This window comes from Brassica rapa, chromosome A01, assembly GCF_000309985.2.
Source record: "Brassica rapa cultivar Chiifu-401-42 chromosome A01, CAAS_Brap_v3.01, whole genome shotgun sequence".
NCBI lineage: Eukaryota > Viridiplantae > Streptophyta > Magnoliopsida > Brassicales > Brassicaceae > Brassica > Brassica rapa.
The window spans coordinates 395474-418090 of NC_024795.2; the positions used below are offsets into that span (position 1 = coordinate 395474).

General features: G+C 40.2%; 4 protein-coding genes across 5 annotated transcripts; all 4 read left to right on the plus strand.

Annotated features, from left to right (window-relative positions):
• Positions 1 to 329: 329 nt before the first annotated feature.
• LOC103853800 (adenylyl-sulfate kinase 2, chloroplastic) lies at positions 330 to 2404 on the plus strand. The gene is made up of 6 exons (XM_009130743.3): positions 330 to 743; positions 835 to 1131; positions 1226 to 1344; positions 1465 to 1549; positions 1832 to 1878; positions 1966 to 2404. Exons 1-6 carry the CDS (start codon positions 512 to 514, stop codon positions 2065 to 2067), a joined length of 882 nt encoding a protein of 293 aa, XP_009128991.1. The 5' UTR covers positions 330 to 511; the 3' UTR covers positions 2068 to 2404.
• Positions 2405 to 12511: 10107 nt separating this feature from the next.
• LOC103853878 (cytochrome P450 79B1) lies at positions 12512 to 14917 on the plus strand. The gene is made up of 2 exons (XM_009130809.3): positions 12512 to 13836; positions 14021 to 14917. The coding sequence occupies exons 1-2, from the start codon at positions 12847 to 12849 to the stop codon at positions 14651 to 14653; spliced, it is 1623 nt and encodes a 540-aa protein (XP_009129057.2). The 5' UTR covers positions 12512 to 12846; the 3' UTR covers positions 14654 to 14917.
• Positions 14918 to 15332: 415 nt separating this feature from the next.
• On the plus strand, positions 15333 to 17672 carry LOC103853980 (pentatricopeptide repeat-containing protein At4g39952, mitochondrial). Its single transcript, XM_009130912.2, has one exon. The coding sequence runs from the start codon at positions 15333 to 15335 to the stop codon at positions 17670 to 17672; it is 2340 nt and encodes a 779-aa protein (XP_009129160.1).
• Positions 17673 to 18327: 655 nt separating this feature from the next.
• LOC103854064 (chaperone protein dnaJ A6, chloroplastic) lies at positions 18328 to 21314 on the plus strand. Of its 2 annotated transcripts, none has more exons than XM_009131046.3 (8): positions 18328 to 18491; positions 18868 to 18994; positions 19157 to 19301; positions 19437 to 19494; positions 19647 to 19689; positions 19871 to 19919; positions 20016 to 20099; positions 20187 to 21314. In XM_009131046.3, exons 2-8 carry the CDS (start codon positions 18879 to 18881, stop codon positions 21036 to 21038), a joined length of 1347 nt encoding a protein of 448 aa, XP_009129294.1. In that variant the 5' UTR covers positions 18328 to 18491; positions 18868 to 18878; the 3' UTR covers positions 21039 to 21314. The 2 variants fall into 2 exon arrangements, with proteins under 2 accessions (XP_009129294.1, XP_009129251.1); XM_009131003.3 differs by having other exon boundaries at positions 18329 to 18491; positions 19154 to 19301.
• Positions 21315 to 22617: the final 1303 nt, after the last annotated feature.

Genomic DNA, 22617 nt, shown 5'->3' on the forward strand with positions numbered 1-22617 from the left:
AAGCATTATATCAATTAAATAGTATAGCTTTAAAAATCACATGGTTTCTGAATGTGTGTTGGTAGGTTGGTAGATGAGAATAAAAGTCATAATCATTTCCCAAAAGATTGGTCTTCAACAGTGACCCATTCAAACATACCCCCAATCAATGTATTTAAAATTAAAATATTAAATATAATTTTTAACTGATCAGAAAGTTGGACAATTAAAGAAACTAATGAGGAGTTTTTAACTAGTTAATTTTAGCATATACTGTTTGTTTCTGATGGTTAGTTTAATGAGGAGTTTTTGTTGTAATAATGGAATATGGTCATGTGTTTTTTGTGGAGGACCATATAGTTGGTGACAGGATCCTTCTCACCAGTTTTCTTCCTTCCTTCCTCTTCAAGTCTCTCTTTCACTATATATTTTCAAATAATCGAGTAGCTTTCTTATACATTAATCTAAATAGTAATCAGATTTATTTGAACAGGATCTTCAGTTTCTGTGATTTTTTGTTAACATTCAATCAATGGAAGGATTAGCTATCAGAGCATCGAGACCGTCCATTTTCTGCTCTCTTCCAGGTCTCGGCGGCGATCCTCAGCGACGCCCTCCAGCTGACGGCTTCCTCAATTTTCCGGCGTCGTCCAATGCGGCGGATAAAACAAAACTAGTCGTGAGTTCTGGTTCTTTTCATCCAATCTCCGCCGTCAACGTGTCTACTCAAGCTTCCCTCACCGCTGATTTTCCCGCCCTTTCAGGTACTCTATTCGTTTCTCTCTGTTTGGTTCATATAGCAGTTCCTAAGCTGTCTTGTCTGAAAATTTAGAATCTTGCTCTGTTTTTGGTCAGAAACGAATGTGAAAGAGGAGAGAATCAACGGAGAAAAGAAGGCAGACAACATCGTATGGCACGAGAGTTCCATCTGCAGATGCGACAGACAACAACTTCTTCAGCAAAAGGGTTGTGTCATTTGGATCACTGGTCTCAGCGGTTCCGGGAAAAGCACTGTTGCTTGTGCTCTAAGCAAAGCTCTGTTTGAACGAGGCAAACTTACTTACACGCTTGACGGAGACAATGTACGTCATGGCCTTAACCGGGACCTCACTTTCAAAGCTGAGGATCGTACCGAAAACATACGCAGGATCGGTATAACCACTTTTTTTCAAAATTACAAATAAATGATCATGGGTTAATTAAGTAGTGATGATGATGATGATGATGAATGATCTTGAACTTTCAGGTGAAGTGGCAAAGCTGTTTGCTGACGTTGGCGTCATTTGTATAGCTAGTTTGATTTCCCCTTACCGGAGAGACAGAGATGAGTGCCGGTCGTTGTTACCCGAGGGAGATTTCGTGGAGGTACGTTAACGTTGGTATACCTTATTATAGTCTGGTCCGTTGTTATGTTTATTTATTCAAATTCATTATAGATAAAGGTTATACTATATTATTGACAAACAAATGTTTAAATTGTTTTAGGTTTTCATGGACGTTCCTCTCTCTGTGTGTGAGTCAAGAGATCCAAAGGGGTTGTATAAACTCGCTCGTGCCGGTAAAATCAAAGGTACTACATACAACTACTACTTTTCGAAAACATTGACCTGTTGACCTTGAACCAAAAAACAATTTGGGTCATACGTAACGTAATCTTGTATTGAAACATCTAGTTTAATTAAAGACTTTTGGTTCTGTAATAACTTTGAGACTGTTTAGTGCTGAAATTAATATTTCCCATAGGATATTCATTGTAAAAGCTAAAAACTGTCTCTTATTTACGAGTAATACTTATTCAAATATTTTTTTTATTAGTCTTATTCAAAAGATGTATTGATTTTTCTTTATTCAGGCTTTACTGGAATCGACGACCCTTACGAGGCGCCACTGAATTGCGAGGTTAGTTACGTTTATTCAATGACGTAATTGAAGAATTTTACACGTAAACTTCTAATATGTTATTGATGTATGTATGTATAATTACAGGTCGTGCTCAAACACACAGGCGACGACTTTTCTTCTTCGCCACGTCAGATGGCTGAAAACATCATCTCTTACTTGCAAAACAAAGGTTACCTTGAGGGTTGAGTCAAGTCCGAAGATATCAAAGGCAACAAAAAAAAACAAATTTGTCGAATCTAGTTAGAGTTTTATAAATTGTTACATGATTGCTTGCTCTATCTGGTTTACTCAAAAGCCTGAGACCTGACTTCCTCTCGCTTCAATTCATTGTACTATCATTTGTTTCTCGAATTCTGTTAGTTAATCTGGGAACGCGGATGAAGGTTAAAAATAAATAAATAAAAATATATACACATCTATATTTAATTTCTAATTAGCCTATAGTTATTGATAATCTTTTTTTGCTTAATGTTATCGACTGTTTGTATAATTGATATCAATAAAATGGACTTCGTTGTTGTTAGTTTATCTTAGATTACTAATTAACTTATATATTTGATTTGAACTCAACCCGTGTGGATACAACCAGACTCAGACTAATATTCCGTGAATAGATCTGTTGGGAAAACCTGTGTACTGTATTTTAACGTGGTACACAATTATAGGTTTTTTGGTTTTGTACATTATATATTATTTAATATTTAAACAATCTGCAGAATAAATGGTCAAAACGATATCAGATTAAAAATTTTCTTAATTCTGAAAATGTCTTAATTCTATGTGTACCGCGGTATATATGTCTTTTAGGATTAGGAAAACTATATTTATTAGGGATAAATATGTTTTTCTAAACTAAAAATGAATATTATGTGTTTGAAGATAATATAAAATGCTAAAAATTATAAATTATTTATCATTTATATATTAATCACGTTAGTTCATAACACATATAAACTTGAAAAAAGGAAAAAGAAACAATTCTGGTATTTCTTATATATGAAATGGAATGTGGGTAGTACTTTGCAAAGTGTATATATATACGAAGTCAGTTAATGTAACAAACTCACTGTTTTGTGAATATGATCTTTGTGGAACGTAAATATGATCATTAAGAATTTATCCACTCAAATCAAAACCATTCATCTTCTAAATAATTACACTACAGCTATATATTATTTGGAACTAGCATATTAGATCCATGACCATGAATTTGGTTTCAGTGAACGACGTGAATTATCTTGGTTTTCAGCGTCACGTGATTCGAATGCGAATCTTGTAGGGATAGAGTAACGATATGAATATTACCAAACAACCATGAGTCAAAGTGATTAGAAGTTTTTTAGGTTCAAAAAAAAATTATGGTGCAATTTGAGAAATTTGACAGGTGAAGTTTGACGGATGGCGCACGTTTTTTTAATATCTGCATGCATATATGTTCTCACAAATATGAAATAACTACCTTGGTTGTTGGTAAGGACATGGGGAAAACAATCCACGTGATTTAGGTTGAATATTAAACTTTTTTGCCCATCAATATGATTAAACATATATATTTATATATTAATCATACAAACTGATAATTCAATTAGTTATATTCATCCAAGTGGATATAGTGGCGCTCTCCCCAAAAAAATATTATCGGAATATTAGATTGAATCTTATAAATTTATAATACAGTAATCCCAATATAAGAGCAACTTTAACACTCAGAACCCCAGTTGAGTTTCTATAAAAAAAAAAGTTGTAATGTTTTATTTAAATAATTAAATTACATTTTACTTTAAAAAACAAAACAATAAAATAACATGTGGCATTTGCGAATCAGGTGGATCTTTCAAAAATTATCGGTTGAGAACTGTTTTCAGTTTCTTTTTTCTATTTTTTTTTAATAATCTGTAGAAATACTACGAAAACTCTTTGCCCTCTAACTTATTTATGGAAATAATTCAGCAAACCATAAGAAATTCTGGCTCGGGTCCTATTTACAAGTATACACCAAAATCTTGGAAAACAACAAAACATTTCGACAAGCGTTCATGCTCGAGAATAATAAAATACAGTAGAATCTTTTCCAGATTTTGATATATATATATATGTGTGTGTGTGTGTTGTTAAAATATATATATGCCAAAATTGACTACAACTCAGACCTGTTAGAAATATTAAAAAAAAATATTTTCTAGAGTCTACATTATGTTTGTTGATTCAATATAGTGAACACGACCTACAACAATATTGAACTGGTCTTACTCAAAATATATTGATTTCATTTAGTCAAAAAAAAATTGATTTCATTCAATTAATGATGTAAAGAATTACTTACACCATCAAATGCTTGCATAATTTTGATACTGTTATTGTTATTGAAAGCTGTGGTGCCTAAAACATAGATTCTTAAAAGAAGTTTTGGATTTTGTTGTTGATAATGCAATTGATAAATTTTCTGGCTATGAAAGAATCAGTTTTGGTAATAAAAAAAAAACAGGTGGGTACGTATTAGTATCATAGACCACGTGTTTAACACTACAAAACTTAGGTACGTTCCTAACAAAGGTTTTTTTGGGGGGGGTGGGGGTGTAAAGTTACTGACAAAGTTTTTTTTGTTAAGAGCTACAAACTTTTAATTGTTATTGCATTTGTACTATTAAATTGCTAATAAACCAATCCCATTTATGTGGTTTAGAGTTTAAACCCTAGTTACCCTTTTCCGCCGAAAAAAATCTTCATATCAACTGTTTTGCACTACTGGCGTTCTCAGAGCACACTTCCGATAATAAGAGACCATGGAAATTTCAAAAAAAAAAATTAATATTATAATGATTCATTTTTATTTTATTTTCTTAAACTAGTTAAAGCAGCTTGCGTTCTTTGAGTAGGCTAAATAGTTTTTTAAACCTCTAATTTAAAAAAAAAATTTCCATTATCTCTTCTAATTTTGTTTCTTCTTCTTTTCTTGAAATGTTTAGAATTTTCCCTAATACTATGATTGGAGGTGCTCTTACTATTTTTCAACAATTTCTGAAAAATTATTGCCAGAATATTAATAGTGTACTTTAATTAACTGAGAAGAATAACTCTAGGTAACAGAAAGAAAAAAAACATTTTACTTTCCAAAATTACCATAAATTTAAGGAAATATTTCATACATGGTTATGAAAACAGTAGGGCCAGTCATTCAGATTCGATATGTACGTATATATGTAAGAACTAAGAAGTGGACATTTTATTAGAAGAACTTACGATTTATTTTAATTATTTGGATATTTGGATATCTATCGCTCTACACATGCATGTCAGTATTTAGGTCACGCATTAAATCATGGTTACCTGGAGTGACTCATGCATGCACTGACTATAGTCATGAGTAAAATAGTATTCTCTAACTCTTATATTAACTGATCGATCTTATTACCACAATACCACCTTGTGATTTTGAAGTCTATTTGAGAGTCCGATCTCTCTACAAATATACACTTGGATTCATGCACGCAATAACATATCGTGGATAGCCAAAATGATTTCATTTGTTAAAGTAACGAGAAAGACAAAAAGTTGCGGTCAATCTTATCATAAGATAAAAAAAAAAAAAGACTAAAGAGTGACGGTTAGTTTTGAACGACTTCGATCATGCGATTTATACGTCGTCATCAAAGACAATAAAATATTTAAATGGAAGATTATATATATATATATATAATTTATACATATATATATATATATATATAAATTATACCATTTTAAAATACTATTAGCATTTCAAATTCAACCACATTAATTTCTAGTAATAATTTTGTTAGTAGAAATCAGTGATTGAGCTTTGGAGGACATTTTATAATTTTACAACGGATCCCACACAAGAGTCGCTCGTTTTAATTAGGTATGGTCATGGACTAAAAAATATATCTGATATTTCAAGTGTAAAATAAGTGACGTCAGTTACTAGTTGTACTCTCTATTCATCAAATATTGGGTACACGAGTTGACCATACAAATTACGAAATGAGTATTGACTAAGTTAGTAAGCAACTTTGGATCTTCCCATATTATTTGACTCCAATTTTCACGAGGGTTTTTGGCAGGTGAACTCTACCTAAAACAACTCCACAGAAAATGACTTTTTATTATACTTGGCAAATAACTATTCATTCACAATCTATAGAAGGGGAAACAAATCAAATTTACACTATTTCAAATATAGATTATCAAACCCCTTTTTGTCGTTGCCTACATGAACAGAAAAAAATGACACATGTTTGGTAGAACCAAAAAGAAACAAAAGGCATTGATAAATGAATACACCATCTGCTTTTTTTTTTTTGCTAAATTGTAAATATCATAAAGATGAATAAAAGATTCTACAAGAGATGATCTTAGTTTTTGAACCATCTTGGCAAAAAATAACAAAAAACAAGATGGAGCTCTGAATTTATACCCTACGAGAACTTATCTCAACCACATCACCATGAGGTTCCTGAATCTCTTTCTAACTCTCCTCGCCGAAATGATGTTACGAAGCTCCTTGTCAATACCATAGAACACTGCAGGAGCCGGTAGAGTTGATTGATTATGCACCAGATTGTTCCTTTGCTTCCACAGATGAAAGATGACTGTTTGCACCGCCAACTTCCTCAATAGTGTAAGCGTTTTTGATTGTGAAGATCGTATCCACGACAGGAGCTCAGCCCAGGTTGTGAACATTGTTGACGGAGGTTGACATCTGTGAAGCACCTCGCGCCAGACTTCCCTGCTGTAGTTGCAGGACAACATCAGGTGGTCTCTTGTTTCATCATAGATAGAGCACAATGGACACAAGGGCGAGAGAGGGACTCCCCAAGCAGCCAGTCTTGACCTCGTCGGCAGTCTATCATAATTTGCAACCCACATAGTGAACGCGTGCTTCGGAATGCATCCTTTGAACCAGACAACGTCCACCCAGTGTTTAACATCCTCCCGCGGTCGCAGCACCTCCCAAGTGGTGGCAGACCTGAAAATACGCAACTGAGAATCACCAGCAATCCATTCATACTCATCATTCACATTCATAGGTAAAGGCAAAGTAATAGTAGTGAGGTAAGTATGGAGTTCAACTTCCTTTTGCGATCTCGGGTGAGGAAGTCTCCAAGTGGATCCAGCGATTGCATCCGCCACCACGGAATTTTCTCGTAATCGCAGCGATTTTGGACCAGACTGGCCTATGTGCTCGATCAGCTGGCCCATGGGGGACCAAGCGTCAAACCAGAAGCTTGCGGACCTTCCATTTCCGAGCCTGGTTTTACAGAACTGAAGCGCCAATGGTCTGAGGTCGAGAAGCTTCTTCCAGGCCCAGGAGTCAGTTGCAGAAGCTTGGACGGTCCAAAAAGATTTGCCATTCAAATGGATGTTCCAATGCCAATCTGCCCAAAGCGATGGAGATTTCGATAGTAATAACCAGATAAACTTGAGACACAGGACCTGGTTCCAGACTAAGAGACTCCTGAGGCCAAGACCACCTTCCTTTGTCGGCAGACAAACTGTTCTCCAAGCAATTTTTGCCAGACCTCTCTTGTTGATATTTCCAGACCAAAGGAATCTGGAACAAAGGCCTTCGATACTCTTTATGCAACCTTTTGGGAGAATAAAAGCTGAGATCCAGAAAGTGACAATGCCGAATATGACGGTCCTAAGAAGCTGCAACCGGCCAGCGAAAGATAAAAGCTTTGCAGACCAAGACTGTAACCTGTTGGAGATCTTGATCATCAAAGGAGAGTACTCAGAGATTTTTAGCTTTCTGCTCATGAGTGGGAGGCCGAGGTATCTGATAGGGAATTGACCAGAAGGGAATCCGTAGCTGGCTATAGCCGCGGATTCCGATTGGTCCAGCCCTGCCGTGAAGAGCTCAGTTTTGGTATTGTTCATGTGTAACCCAGACCAGGAAGCGAAGTCATCGAGGCATTCCGTGATTCCATGTAAGCTGTTACTTGTTCCGTAAAAAAAAACCATCACATCATCAGCGAACATTAGGTGGGAGATCTTGAGTTGCTCTGTTCTCGGGTGATAACCAATAATGCCCGCTTCATATCGTGACAAAAGAAGGCGAGACAGAGCCTCCATTGCCAACACAAATAGATACGGAGAGAGCGGATCGCCCTGTCTGATTCCTTTAGTGCTTTGAAAGAACCCACCCGTTACTCCATTTACCGAAACCGAGAAGGAGGCCGTTGATAGGCACTCAGAGATGAGACGAATATAACTCTCAGGTATGTCAATAGCCCGGAGAGTAGCGATGATGAAGTCCCAGCGAACACAGTCGAACGCTTTCCTTAAGTCCACCTTGAGCATTCCTCTAGGAGAGACCGCTTGAGAGCTGTAGCCATTAACCAGGTCCGTGGCGAGCAGCACATTCTCCGCTAAAAGACGCCCGGGAAGGAAAGCTGATTGCGCTTTAGAAACCAGCAGCGGGAGAATCTCTTTGAGCCTAGAAGCCAGGAGCTTGGAAATGACTTTATATACCGTGTTTAGGCAAGAGATAGGCCGAAAGTCCGTTGTTAGGGAGGCGTTGAGCTTCTTAGGTATCAGTACCAGGTTGGCTGAATTCCATTGCTTTAAGAGGCGGCCAGATCGGAAAAATTCCAGTACAGCTTCCGTAACTTCAGCCCCAACGATCGACCAAGATGCAATAAAGAATTCCGCCGAGTAACCATCAGGGCCGCCAGATTTATTCTTAGGCAAAGAAAAGAATGCATTCCTTATATCCTCCACAGAGAAAGGTTTTCCAAAGCTTGATATCTGCTCAGCTGAGCATTTGAAATCAAATAGGAGGTCCAAGTCGCTTTGAACAAACAACGGCTGCGAGACTGGGCTGCCAAGAAGATCCGAAAAGTAGCTAACACACAACTCCTGAATACCCGCTTGAGATTCAATACGCTCCCCAGAGTCGGCAATAAGAAAATGGATGTGATTAACTGCCTGACGGGATTCTGCATATCGGTGAAAGAGTCTAGAGTTTCCATCGCCACAAGAGAGCCAACTGATGCTCGATCTCTGAAAGAAAAAGGCTGTCTCAGCCGCCGACAACTCTTCCCATTCATACAAGGCCTGCAGCTCAAAAGAAGCATTAGTTGGCGACGGGAAGGAGAGCATAGCAGCTTGCGCTTGGGTAAGTTTCTCGTGAGCCAGAGCCGTCTTTTTTTCAATTCCGGAGTAGTTCTGATTACTGAACTCCCTGATCACATTTTTCAAAAGCTTCAGCTTCCTTGCGACTCTGTACATTGCCGATCCAGTTACATTGAAAGAAAACCAGCTGGTGCCGATAGTGACAAGAAACTCCGGGTTTTGAGTAAGGAAATTGTAGAATCGGAAAGGTTTCTTAGCCCTTATTCTGGCAGGGTCAAGCGTGATAGAGATGACCGCGTGGTCCGAGAAGTCTGGACTACCAACAAAAGCCACTGAGGACGGGAACAGGGAGTACCAACCATCATTGACCAGGCTCCTATCCAGCTTCTTAGCTAGCGGCGCAGACTTGCGCTTGTTCCACCATGTAAAAGTTGTGCCCCTAAAGTTCAGATCATCCAAGTTAGCATCAAGGAGACAAAGGTTGAAATCTCTGATTCTCTTATCCATGTTCAGAGTAGGGGTTAACGAGTGCTCCAATGGATCTCTGATTTGGTTGAAGTCCCCGACCATCAACCATGGTTTCGTGTCCATAACAAGCGATGCAGAGAGGGCTGATATCTCCGACCAGAGAAGACCACGCTCGGTAGGATCATTAGAAGCATAAACAATAGAGATGAACAGCTTAGACTGAGTAGTAGAAGGCCAAGTAACCTCCGCAGTGATCATCTGGAGAGACTTGGAAACAATATTAACTGAGAGAGAAGGATGCCAGACAAGCCAAATTTTCCCAAGCGTAGAGAAATCGTAGTTATCTTCAGCAAACCATCCAGGAAAAAGTTGCGACACAAACTTATTCTTCTTGAGCTGCTTCACATGAGTCTCAAGAATTCCGCCAAAAAGAGGAGATTTTCTCCTAAACCATTTTCTTAATCCGCTGCGGTGGTTATATTTATTCAGACCACGCACATTCCAACAAAAAATGTCAGTCGACATAAAAATTAGATCAGCTTGGGGCCCCTGCCCCGGTTTCCTTTTTGCCCTGAGAACTTCTGACCTGAAAACCTCTTTTTATTCCGCACGACCTGAAAACCCAATTCCAAATCATGCTTACTAAGCTCTCCTTCCTCCAAATCAGAGTCAGACGATTCCACATCTGAAGAGTCTGGCTGAACATCAGAACGCGAGGATCCAGAGGCACCAGAGCGGCTTCTAGCACTTACCGGTAGAAGGTAGAAGGGCGGTTTACTAGATTCACCTACAACCTTATCTTTCGCCGTTCCAAGTTGAGATTTGTGCAGTTCAGTCTGGACCAACTCAGAATGCACAGGAACAGTAAGAGCAGACTGAGATGGGGGGAGCGGAGATTTACCAGCCGCAACTTTGTCTACCTCCTTCCACGCCTGCTTTTCTTTGGATCTTCCTCTCCGAGTTTTCCTTCCCTTATGCTCATTACTCTGCTTCTTGGGACAGTTAGCTGGGACATGACCCTCTGAGCTACAAAAAGAACATAACTTTACTGCAGAAGGGCATCGCTTCGCAATATGACCAACCTCCCTGCACGATTCACAAACCGGAGGCATCCAAGGGCTTGAAACCAAAACTCTACTGATTTCTCCAGACTCGAATTGGACATTTACTGCTTCAGGGAGAGGCTTCCTAGGATCGATGATGGTGAACACCTTTGCCACCTCTAGGTTAGTCTTATTCGCAGTGGTAGGGTGCAAGAACTTAGGATGACCCACTAGACCTGCGATACGTTCTAACCCATCCTCGTTAAAGAATTGGAAAGGCACCTTCCTAAGCTCCAACCAGATCGGTGCTGAGGTGAGCTCCGGCTTTGATGGCACAATGCCTGGTTCCCACTTATCAACAAATACACCATCTGCTTCTAGGATACACTAATTAACTACAAACTCAGAGAATTTGTAGTCACAGCTGTTAAATTCTGTTTATGTGCATGTAATCAACGTATAATATTGTGCATTGACTGCATTCTTATGTTTTATATATAGGTTTTGGTCCAACAAATTACTCGCGAGGTTAAAAATTAAAATGCATTTTTTTTTTGAAAATGGCTTTAATTATAATGCATTATTATATGGGAGACATTATATATCTCAAATGATTCTAACACTATGATATATTAGACATATAGTGTCAAAGTGGTTGATTCTCTTAGATATAAAAACTCTTATCATAGCATAATCAAAATGTTAGATATATATATACACTTAATTAAAGTAAAATAAAGGATGCACAGATGAAATTTCTACACTATTTTTGGATAGTTCTCTGATTTTTTATGTTCGATTTTTTCAGCCAAGGTATAAATGTTTTCATTCATATATTTTTCTTTATAACATCAGTTATAAGCAAGTTTATAGCGGTTATATATATATCCTGAATTCCTCAAATATATCATAAGTATCATAGAGGAATAATAACAATAGCGGTTGATTTTGGAGAGAAAGAGAGAGAGAAAGAGAGAGAGAAAGCAATTTCCAGAGGGCTCGGCGGTCGGCCGGCGCGTGAGCGTCCGTGCCGCCGCCGGAGCTCGTGTTTCTTTCAGATAAAATTACCAGGATCCGGCCTTCTCCTCGTTTCTGCCGGTTCCCGCCTGTCCGATCTCTGGTCTGCCACCAACCGCTTTGGTTCTGGTCCTGGAGTAACGACGCGGTGGCTGTGTAGATGACGCGGAGAAGACCTTAGTTGTTGTCGGAATAATATCTCCGGGAGGCGGAGGCTATCGCAGATCCGTCGCCGCCGGTCTTTTGTCTCCGTGGCGGGGAAACTCCTTCAGGTCCGCCGTCATCGGATCTAGTCTCCGGGGGGTGAAGGCTTCTTCAGCCTTGCGTCGCCGGCTCGTGGCCCTTATTCTTTAGGGTTTTGTTTCTTTCTTTTCTTCGGTCGGGTTTTTTTGTTTGTTTCTGTGGGTTGGTGTGTTCGTCGGAGGAGATGGAAGAGCTCCGGCGGAAAGAATGAGGATGCATGCGATTCCTCTGGCGGGTCCCGGTGGTTAATGTTGATGGAGGAGCTCTCGCTACGGCGATTGAGCCTCTCCGGCTTGAGTGGCCCAAAGTTGGGTGAAAGTAAAGAGGAACGGAGCGATGGAGCTCCGGTTTGGCCGGGTGGTCCGGTGGTTGGATCTCCGGCGCCGACGAGTTGAGATGGTATGGCGCTATCCTTGTGACACGTGTTTCTTCGCGGAGGAGGATCGCGACACGTGTACAAGCGGCCAAAAGTGGGTTTAGTGAGGCGGCAGTATGCCTTTCCGCCTGCTCCCTAGGGTTTTCTCGTGATGGGTCCGTAGGGCTTAGCCCATTAGAAATTTGGGTGTCCTATTTGTTGTTGGGCTTATGTTATAATATTGTACTGGGTTTGGCCCGTTTCTTTTATAATATTAAATCCCTTTGATGGAAAAAAAAAAAAATCATAGAGGAATAATAATTGTCTAAAACTGTATTGGTTGTTCGGCTGATTTTTAAGTGCATTTATAACACGAGGAATTTTGGCAGGTCACCAATAAAAACAGTTAGAATATTTAAAATTCCCATCCAAAAATTTATTACCAAACATTCTATTAAAATATAGATATTTTGAAACGTTGGAATCGTATAAGTTTTCAACAATGGTGGTAGTAATCAAGATGGACCCGACCCACGCTGGCTACGCACACATCGGCTACCAACATTTTCCTCACTCCTTCCTTTTTCTTTCCAACACATGAGGGTATTAAAGTCATTCCACATAACACAACGACCAGTAAAACCATATAAATTGGAAGGTGAGGCTCTAATCCATGCAGAGAAAACAATAACACACAACATACTTTGATTCTTCTTCTCTGCTCTCTCTCTCTCTCTACTCGAAAACATGAACACCTTTACCTCAAACTCTTCGGATCTCACTTCCACTACAACGCAAACGTCTCCGTTCAGCAACATGTATCTCCTCACAACGCTCCAGGCCTTTGCGGCTATAACCTTGGTGATGCTTCTCAAGAAAGTCTTCACGACGGATAAAAAGAAATTGTCTCTCCCGCCGGGTCCCACCGGATGGCCGATCATCGGAATGGTTCCAACGATGCTAAAGAGCCGTCCCGTTTTCCGGTGGCTCCACAGCATCATGAAGCAGCTAAACACCGAGATAGCCTGCGTGAGGCTAGGAAACACTCACGTGATCACCGTCACATGCCCGAAGATAGCACGTGAGATACTCAAGCAACAAGACGCTCTCTTCGCCTCGAGACCCATGACTTACGCACAGAATGTCCTCTCTAACGGATACAAAACATGCGTGATCACTCCCTTCGGTGAACAATTCAAGAAAATGAGGAAAGTCGTGATGACTGAACTCGTTTGTCCCGCGAGGCACAGGTGGCTTCACCAGAAGAGAGCTGAAGAGAACGACCATTTAACCGCTTGGGTATACAACTTGGTCAAGAACTCTGGCTCAGTCGATTTTCGGTTTGTCACGAGGCATTACTGTGGAAATGCTATCAAGAAGCTTATGTTCGGGACAAGAACGTTCTCTGAAAACACCGCACCTGACGGTGGACCAACCGCTGAGGATATCGAGCATATGGAAGCTATGTTCGAAGCATTAGGGTTTACTTTCTCCTTTTGTATCTCTGATTATCTACCTATGCTCACTGGACTTGATCTTAACGGCCACGAGAAGATCATGAGGGATTCGAGTGCTATTATGGACAAGTATCACGATCCTATCGTCGATGCAAGGATCAAGATGTGGAGAGAAGGAAAGAGAACTCAAATCGAGGATTTTCTAGACATTTTTATTTCTATCAAGGATGAACAAGGCAACCCATTGCTTACCGCCGATGAAATCAAACCCACCATTAAGGTAATAATCACGTTACATTTATTTATAAAAAATATAACACAATACTTTTTTTAATTTGAAAATGTTAAAAAATTAAAACAAACGAATATATGCTAGCTACCACTAGATATTACTATACTCATGTGTTACATTACATGATGAAGAAAATATACTAAAAAGTCTAAATGTATTTATGATCAAACAGGAACTTGTAATGGCGGCGCCAGACAATCCATCAAACGCTGTCGAGTGGGCCATGGCGGAGATGGTGAACAAACCGGAGATACTCCATAAAGCAATGGAAGAAATAGACAGAGTTGTCGGAAAAGAAAGACTTGTCCAAGAATCCGACATCCCAAAACTAAACTACGTCAAAGCTATCCTCCGTGAAGCCTTCCGCCTCCATCCCGTAGCGGCCTTTAACCTTCCACACGTGGCACTTTCCGACGCAACCGTCGCCGGATATCACATCCCTAAAGGGAGTCAAGTCCTTCTCAGCCGATATGGGCTGGGCCGTAACCCGAAAGTTTGGGCTGACCCCTTGAGCTTTAAACCGGAGAGACATCTCAATGAATGCTCTGAAGTTACTTTGACCGAGAACGATCTCCGGTTTATCTCGTTTAGTACGGGTAAAAGAGGTTGTGCTGCTCCGGCTTTAGGTACGGCGTTGACCACGATGATGCTCGCGAGACTTCTTCAAGGTTTCACTTGGAAGCTGCCTGAGAATGAGACACGTGTTGAGCTGATGGAGTCTAGCCATGATATGTTTTTGGCTAAACCGTTGGTTATGGTCGGTGAGTTGAGACTCCCAGAGCAACTTTATCCGACGGTGAAGTAAGAGTAAGACGACGGCGTATATATTTTATTAAATAACTTCTACGTACTTATGTAATTAACCAGAGAGTTTGGTCGGTTTCTCCGGTTACCAGAAGATAATCGGTTAATATGTGAACAAACTTTGTGCTTGGTTTTGGTTCTTTTGGGTTGGGTTGGGTACACTTGAATTGTGTGTCCTTTTATTTTCTTTTAATTTCAATAAAATTTTGTTCTTTTCTATTTCTTGTTTCTTTTTATAATAAGAACCAATTTCTTTAGCAACAAATTATGTGTGTGTGTGTTATAAATTGCTTTTCCATCCACTAAATTAATTATATATTAAAAATATAACATGTAGTATCACATAAAAATTGAAAACATTATTTGTATTTATTTTAAAAGGTAGAGAGATTTACTCCATCCATTTCAAAATAATAAATGTATTTAAAAATATATTTTTTACTTTTAAGTTATAATGATAAATTATAAATTATAAATTCAAAAATAGTTGTATTTATTGAATTCATGAAAAATAGTAAAACAAAAATAATACATTTATTAATTAATTTGTTATAAATAGGTGTTTTTTTTTTGAACTACTGTTATAAATAGGTGTAAAATCTACAAAACATCATTTAAGAAAAAACGGAGGTAGTATAAATTAAAGTCCCCATAGATTCAAATCGATAAAGGCCCATGCGATGCTAATACCGAAACGAGCCTGTCTCTTCTTCAAACCCAGACTTGTCACTGTCCGAACACTCTCCTCTTCAAGCTACATCGATCATCATATTAGAGTGATTCTCAGTGATCAGATCTCCACTCTAGAATCCCTACGTAAACACCACGCTCTCATCATCACAGGAGGAAACTCAGACAACATCTTCGTCGCTTCGAAGCTAATTCAATCCTACGCTTCCTTCGGCAAACCAAATCTATCCTCCAAAGTCTTCGACTTGGTAACTCAAAGAGATGTGTTTCTATGGAACTCCATCATCAAAGCGCATTTCTCCAATAAAGATTATCCAAAAGCGCTGTCTTTCTTCTTCTCTATGCTCTTGTCTTCCCAATCGCTCGATCATTTCACCGCTCCGATGGTTGTCTCCGCTTGTGCGGAGCTCACGTGGCACCACGTTGGGTGTTTCGTTCACGGATTGGTTTTGAAACACGGAGGCTTCGAACGGAACTGTGCGGTGGGAGCTTCCTTTGTTTATTTTTACTCAAAGTGTGGGTTTTTAGAAGATGCGCGTAATGTCTTCGACGAAATGCCTGAGAGAGATGTGTTCGCTTGGACCGCGGTTATAAACGGGCATGTTCAGAATGGTGAGAGCGAGAGAGGTCTTGAGTATCTTCGCAAGATGCATAGCGTTGGTTCTGAAGATGATGGTGAGAAGCTGAATGCGAGAACGTTGGAATGTGGATTCCAAGCTTGTGTGAATTTGGGAGCTTTGAGAGAAGGAAGGTGTCTTCATGGTTTTGCGGTTAAAAACGGTTTAGCTTCTTCGACTTTTTCGTTTTATACAAAATGTGGGAGTCCAGCTGAGGCGTATCTCGCTTTCCGTGAGCTTGGCGATGATGAAGAAGATGTGTTTTCGTGGACATCGATTATAGCTTCGCTGGCGAGATCAGGGAACGTGGAGGGAAGTTTCGGTATGTTTTGGGAGATGCAGAGGAAGGGAATACAGGCGGATGGAGTTGTCGTTAGCTGTTTGATTAATGAGTTAGGTAAGATGATGCTTGTCGCTCAAGGTAAAGCCTTCCACGGGTTTGTAATAAGGCGTTGTTTTTCTTTAGACGGTACAGTTTGCAATGCCTTGCTGTCCATGTACTGCAAACTCGACCTTCTCTCTGTGGCTGAGAAGCTTTTCTGTAGGATTCGTGAGGAAGGAGACAAAGAAGCTTGGAATACGATGGTTAAAGGCTACGGTAAAATGAAATGTGACGTGAAGTGCATCGAGTTGTTTAAAAAGATTCTGAACCTTGGCGTTGAGATTGACTCTGGTAGCTTGGTCTCTGTTATATCTTCGTGTTCACACACAGGAGCAGTGCTACTGGGGAAGTCGTTGCATTGCTATGCTGTCAAGACTAGCTTTGATCTCGCCACTTCAGTGGTGAACTCCCTCATTGATTTGTATGGAAAGATGGGAGATTTGACTGTCGCTTGGAGGATGTTTAGTGAAGCGGATAAGAGCAGCGTTGTAACTTGGAACTCAATGATTGCGTCTTATGTTCACTGTGAGCGATCCGACAAGGCCATTGCGTTGTTCGATAGAATGATCTCTGAGAATTTCAAACCGAGCTCAATAACTTTGGTGACTGTGCTAATGGCTTGTGCCAATACTGGATCTCTGGAGAAAGGGGATAAGATTCATCGGTACATCACTGAGACAGAGCACGAGATGAATCTTTCTCTCACAACTGCTCTGATCGACATGTACGCTAAATCCGGACAGCTAGAAAAGTCACGACAGCTGTTCAACAATGCAGATCAAAAGGATGCGGTTTGTTGGAACGTAATGATCTCAGGCTATGGAATGCACGGAGACGTCGAATCGGCTATAGAGCTTTTTGAGCAGATGGAAGAGTCTGATGATGTTGAACCAACCGGGCCTACGTTTCTCGCACTTCTATCAGCTTGCACACACGCGGGTCTAGTCGAACAAGGCAAAACACTTTTCCTAAAGATGCAGCAACAGTACAACGTGAAACCAAGCTTGAAGCATTACTCTTGCCTGGTGGATCTTCTATCCCGGTCTGGTAATTTGGAGGAAGCTGAAGCCACGGTAATGTCGATGCCGTTCTCACCAGATGGAGCTATATGGGGAACTATGTTGAGCTCATGCATGAGTCATGAGGAGTATGAGATGGGGATAAGAATGGCAGAGCTTGCGGTTGGTAGTGTTCCGGGGAACGATGGTTATTATATAATGCTTGCGAACATGTACAGCGCTGCAGGTAAGTGGGAAGAGGCGGAGAGGGCAAGAGAGAGGATGAAGGAAAGTGGAGTTGGGAAGAAAGCTGGACATAGTGTAGTCTATTAGTGAATCTCTTAAAACAAAATGCGAATAATCATCCTGTAATTGCAGGATCTATCACATTTAATCGGACATTGACTCGACATTAAATTTTAATCTAATTTTAAATAAATAAATTTATTTATATAAGTATATAATTTATTTTTATAAAACTTCATATTATTAAAATCTAAAAAATTATATGAAAATAAATTGATAACTTTTCAAAAGTAATATAAAATTATAATGAAAACTAGATAGATGTTAAAAACAAAATGATTTTTAATGAAATCTTTTTTAAATTTACAATTTTTATTTATTTTTTAAATTTAAATTTGAGAAACCAAATTTTAATATCAAATCGGATCACTGATATTATCGAATTTAACCAGTTTTGACTGAGTTTATTGGTTTAATTCAAATTCGGTTTTTAACACAATCTAAAACCGGTTAGAAGTCACGGTTCACACTCGGTTTAATTGAAATTCGGTTTTAAACACAATCTGAAAGTGGTTAGAAGAGCAAGTTACGGTCCGCACTCGGTTTAATTCAAATTCGAGTTTTAACACAATCTGAAACCGGCCGGTGAGGTTCCGTCTCACTCGGGTTGTGATGAGTAATTTTCTTTAATTTGATTAAACCGATTCAGTTGATAGTTATGTAATCAAACCGGTGACCTACCTCTCCAGTTAATAAAATTTAATAATTTTGAATTAAAAAGAAATAAGAAAAAAGGGTTGGAGTGTGAGGAGTCTTTCATTTGTAGAGAGAGAGCTTTTCTTATCTACCGCACAACTCTCTCTCTCGCTTCTCTTCTCTTCTCCCGTCGTCACCCATTCGATAGCGGTAAGATTCAGCTTCTTTCTCCTTCCTCTGTATTCTCCGCGGCTGTTTGTTCTCTCTTCATCGCTTGGAACCGTCCAGAAAATGTTGTTTGGTTGATTTATTCTTATCCTCAGTAGAGCACCCCCCAGCTCGTGGTTAAGAGCTAAATTACCATCGTATTTCTTCATAAAGCTTTGTCCTTTTCTATGGTTAATATGGTGAAAGTGAAGTTCTTTTAGTTTTTCTGAAGTCTGTTATCGGGTGAAATTCTCATGAAATGAAATTGCATAAATCTTATTAGGTGTTTGAAAAAGCTTGAATCTTTTGTGTGTTTGGTTGTTAAAGAAAGTGGACTTGTTGCTAGGTTTATTTAGAAAAGACTTGTTTGTGTTTGCAGGGGAGTGTGATATGGCTCTTATACAATTTGGAAGCTCATCATGTGTTGCTCAGTGGGGGATTCGTCGTCCTCATGTTGCTGTCAAGGCTTCTTACTATCCAACCAGATTGGAATCTCACCAAGACAAGTAAGAGTCTTTAACTTTTACCATAGCCTTAATTGAAGAAACTTGATTTGTTGAGAGTAATATATTTGTTTTAAAGTTTTTAGTTTCCACTGCTGTATTGATTTTTATTATGTATCTGAAGAAGGCTAATGGAGTTGTTTTTATGTTGATAACCTTTAGCAGTTGTATCAGCCAAATAAATTGTTTGGGAGCTTCACAGTCGAGTATGTTCTCACATGGCTCCTTGCCCTTCTTGTCACTTGTAACGGGACAGTCCCGTAATGCACATTCTCGTAGAGGAGCTCGCTTCACTGTTAGAGCCGATACTGTATGTTCACATTCTCTTTCTTTTGATATTGAATTGTGATGATGATGATAATTCTTCTTTCTTTGTTATATAATTTGCTGAATGAAATCATTATGTTGTTTTTGGCTAAAGATTTGATTGTTTTTCAATTTCCAGGATTTCTATTCTGTTCTAGGAGTCTCCAAAACTGCAACCAAAGCTGAGATTAAAAGCGGTATGTCAATTTCTTTTTCACTAACTACAACAACCATGTGTAGCTTTCATCAACGGTTCCATTTGAGCTTTCATTTGTTCTGCTTTTGAGTTGTGCCTTTTCAAAATTCAACCAAAGGATAATTGTTTTCTCCTCTCCACCTATTTTTTCAGCTTATCGGAAGCTCGCTAGGAGTTACCATCCAGACGTGAACAAGTAAGTGGAAACTTTAGTGTGTTTCTTTACTACAATATCTGTAACTCTTTGGTTTAGTTTCCCTACATGAACCGATCATATAACCACCAACCTTTAAAAATATGACAGCACTGTCTAAGAAGCTGAAGATAAGTTCTGAACGTATTACTCATCATTGTTCTGTTTATACTTATGACTACAGGGATGCTGGGGCAGAAGGTAAATTCAAAGAAATAAGTAACGCATATGAGGTGAGTTCCATACTTCTTCTTTTGATGTTCTTATCTCTTTTTCATGACTGTGCTGTTACTTTAAAGAGCCTAAAACATGTTTCATTATGATTGCAGATCTTATCAGACGATGAGAAAAGATCTCTATACGACAGATACGGCGAAGCTGGAGTTAAAGGCGCCGGAATGGGAGGCATGGGGGTACATACATACATATACACTTCTTCTTCAAGACACTCTAATGGTCAGAATGTGATATAAAACTGCTGACGTTCCCTTCTTTTGTAGGATTACAGCAACCCCTTTGATCTATTCGAGTCTCTCTTCGAAGGAATGGGCGGGATGGGAGGCGGAATGGGCAGCAGAGGCGGTTCAAGAAGCAGAGCCATCGACGGCGAAGACGAGTACTACTCCCTAATCCTGGACTTCAAAGAAGCCGTCTTCGGCATCGAGAAAGAGATAGAGATCTCCCGGCTAGAGAGCTGCGGGACCTGCAACGGCTCAGGCGCCAAAGCAGGAACCAAACCGACCAAATGCAAAACATGCGGCGGCCAAGGCCAAGTCGTAGCGTCAACAAGAACACCCCTCGGCGTGTTCCAGCAAGTCATGACTTGCTCTCCCTGCAACGGCACAGGAGAGGTTTCAAAACCATGCGGCGCGTGCTCGGGAGACGGACGCGTGAGGAGGACTAAAAGGATCAGTCTCAAGGTTCCAGCTGGTGTGGATTCAGGGAGCAGGTTGAGAGTGAGAGGAGAAGGGAACGCAGGGAAGAGAGGAGGATCGTCTGGTGATCTGTTTGCTGTTATTGAAGTGATTCCTGATCCGATCTTGAAGAGGGATGATACTAATATATTGTATACGTGTAAGATATCGTATGTGGATGCGATCTTGGGGACGACTTTGAAGGTTCCGACGGTTGATGGGACGGTGGATTTGAAAGTACCCGCGGGGACGCAGCCGAGCACGACGCTGGTGATGGCGAAGAAGGGAGTGCCGGTGTTGAACAAGAGTAAGATGAGAGGTGATCAGCTGGTGAGAGTGCAGGTGGAGATTCCGAAGAGGTTGAGTAAAGAGGAGAAGAAGCTTGTTGAGGAGCTTGCTGATATGAGCAAGAACAAGGTAGCTAATAGCAGGAGATAAAAGAAAAATGTGGTGGTGTTACATAAGATTCATCATCATCATCCTCTGCTTTGTGATCTTTCTATTGGTTCTTCTAGTGATGAAGAAGAAAAACTTATTAGGTGAGAGGAAAATTGAAGAAGACTTTCTTTGGTTTTTCCTCTATAATTTTTGTTTTTTTTTTTGCTTATACTTTTTATAAACAGGCTTTTATGGTGGGATTGATCAGGGCTCAGAATAGGTCTTGTTTGTATTTGTACTGCTATTTATATATTTGAATCTTCTTGTCTTTTTTGATTGATGAGTAATTTATCAAACACAAACAGACGTACCAAAGATCATACAAAGAAAAAAAAATGAAAAGGAGATGAATGGTCTGTAGTATTATTGAAGCTGCTGCATTGACAATGGTTTGAAGCAGAGGGTTTCCACATCTTTCAGTCTAACGAACAAAGACAAAAACCAAACACCCTAAACTCCTTGTGTTCGGTTAAGGGGACAAAACAAGCTATTAGCAAAATTTAACAGTTGGATTAAAAAATAACGCGTTTTTGGCTACGACTCCCAACATTTTGAGAAATAAAAATATAGCCGTTACGGGTTGCACAAAAATAATAATATAGCCGTTACGTGCTGCTCTATAAATATACACACACAACACAACCAAAATCGAAACACAACTATAATCAGACAAACAAACCCAACCATTATCCATGTGTCCGAAGAAGACCACTAATGTCAAAATACAAATCTCCAACCTCCTTCCACTAAAACTCTCTCTGTATCCCGTTTCTGTCCAATTCCCGGTCCGGAGAATCACTCGTTGACTCGGTGGCGGTGGAGCTCCAGTTTACATGGCCGCCGTCCTCCTCCTCAAGTACCTCACTGCTGCTGAAGTAAGTCTCTTTCTCGATCCAGATCTGATTTTGTTTTAGAGCTATAGCGAAAATCATCATCTGACTTTTTTTAAATTTGTGATTCAGGTGTTAGAGCTTCCTGCCAAAAAGACACAAAAAGTCGACTATAATCTCCAGGCATCACTTTTTAATGGCGACTAGGAACGATGAAGAGTTGGGGGATAAGTTTCTACCAAATGGCATCATGTTATGATTTTTTTTTTTGAAGGAATTTTGTTTGTTTTTTGTCATCGGTAGTAAGTTTGTTAGTTAGTTAGAGAGAGAGAGAGTGACTGAGTTAGTGAGAGAGAGAGAGAGAGTGAGAGAGAGTGAGAGTGAGAGAGAGAGAGGGGAGGGGAGGGCAGGAGAGAGTGAGAGAGAGAGAGAGGGGAGGGCAGGAGAGAGAGAGAGAGGAGGGGAGGGCAGGAGAGAGAGAGAGGGGAGGGCAGGAGAGAGAGAGAGGTGTGGGCGCGCGCGGGGAAGAGGAGGGTGCCCAGGGAGAGGGCGCGCGCGGGGGGAAGACGCGCGCCCGCAAGGGGAGGGCGCCCGCGGGGAGAGCGTCCGCGGGGAGAGGGCGTCCGCGGGGAGAGGACGAGGACGCCCGCGGAGAGGGCGTCCGCGCGGAGAGGGGCGTCCGCGGAGAGGGCGTCCGCAGGGAGAGGGCGTCCGCGCGGGGAGAGGGCGTCCGCGGAGAGAGGGCGCCC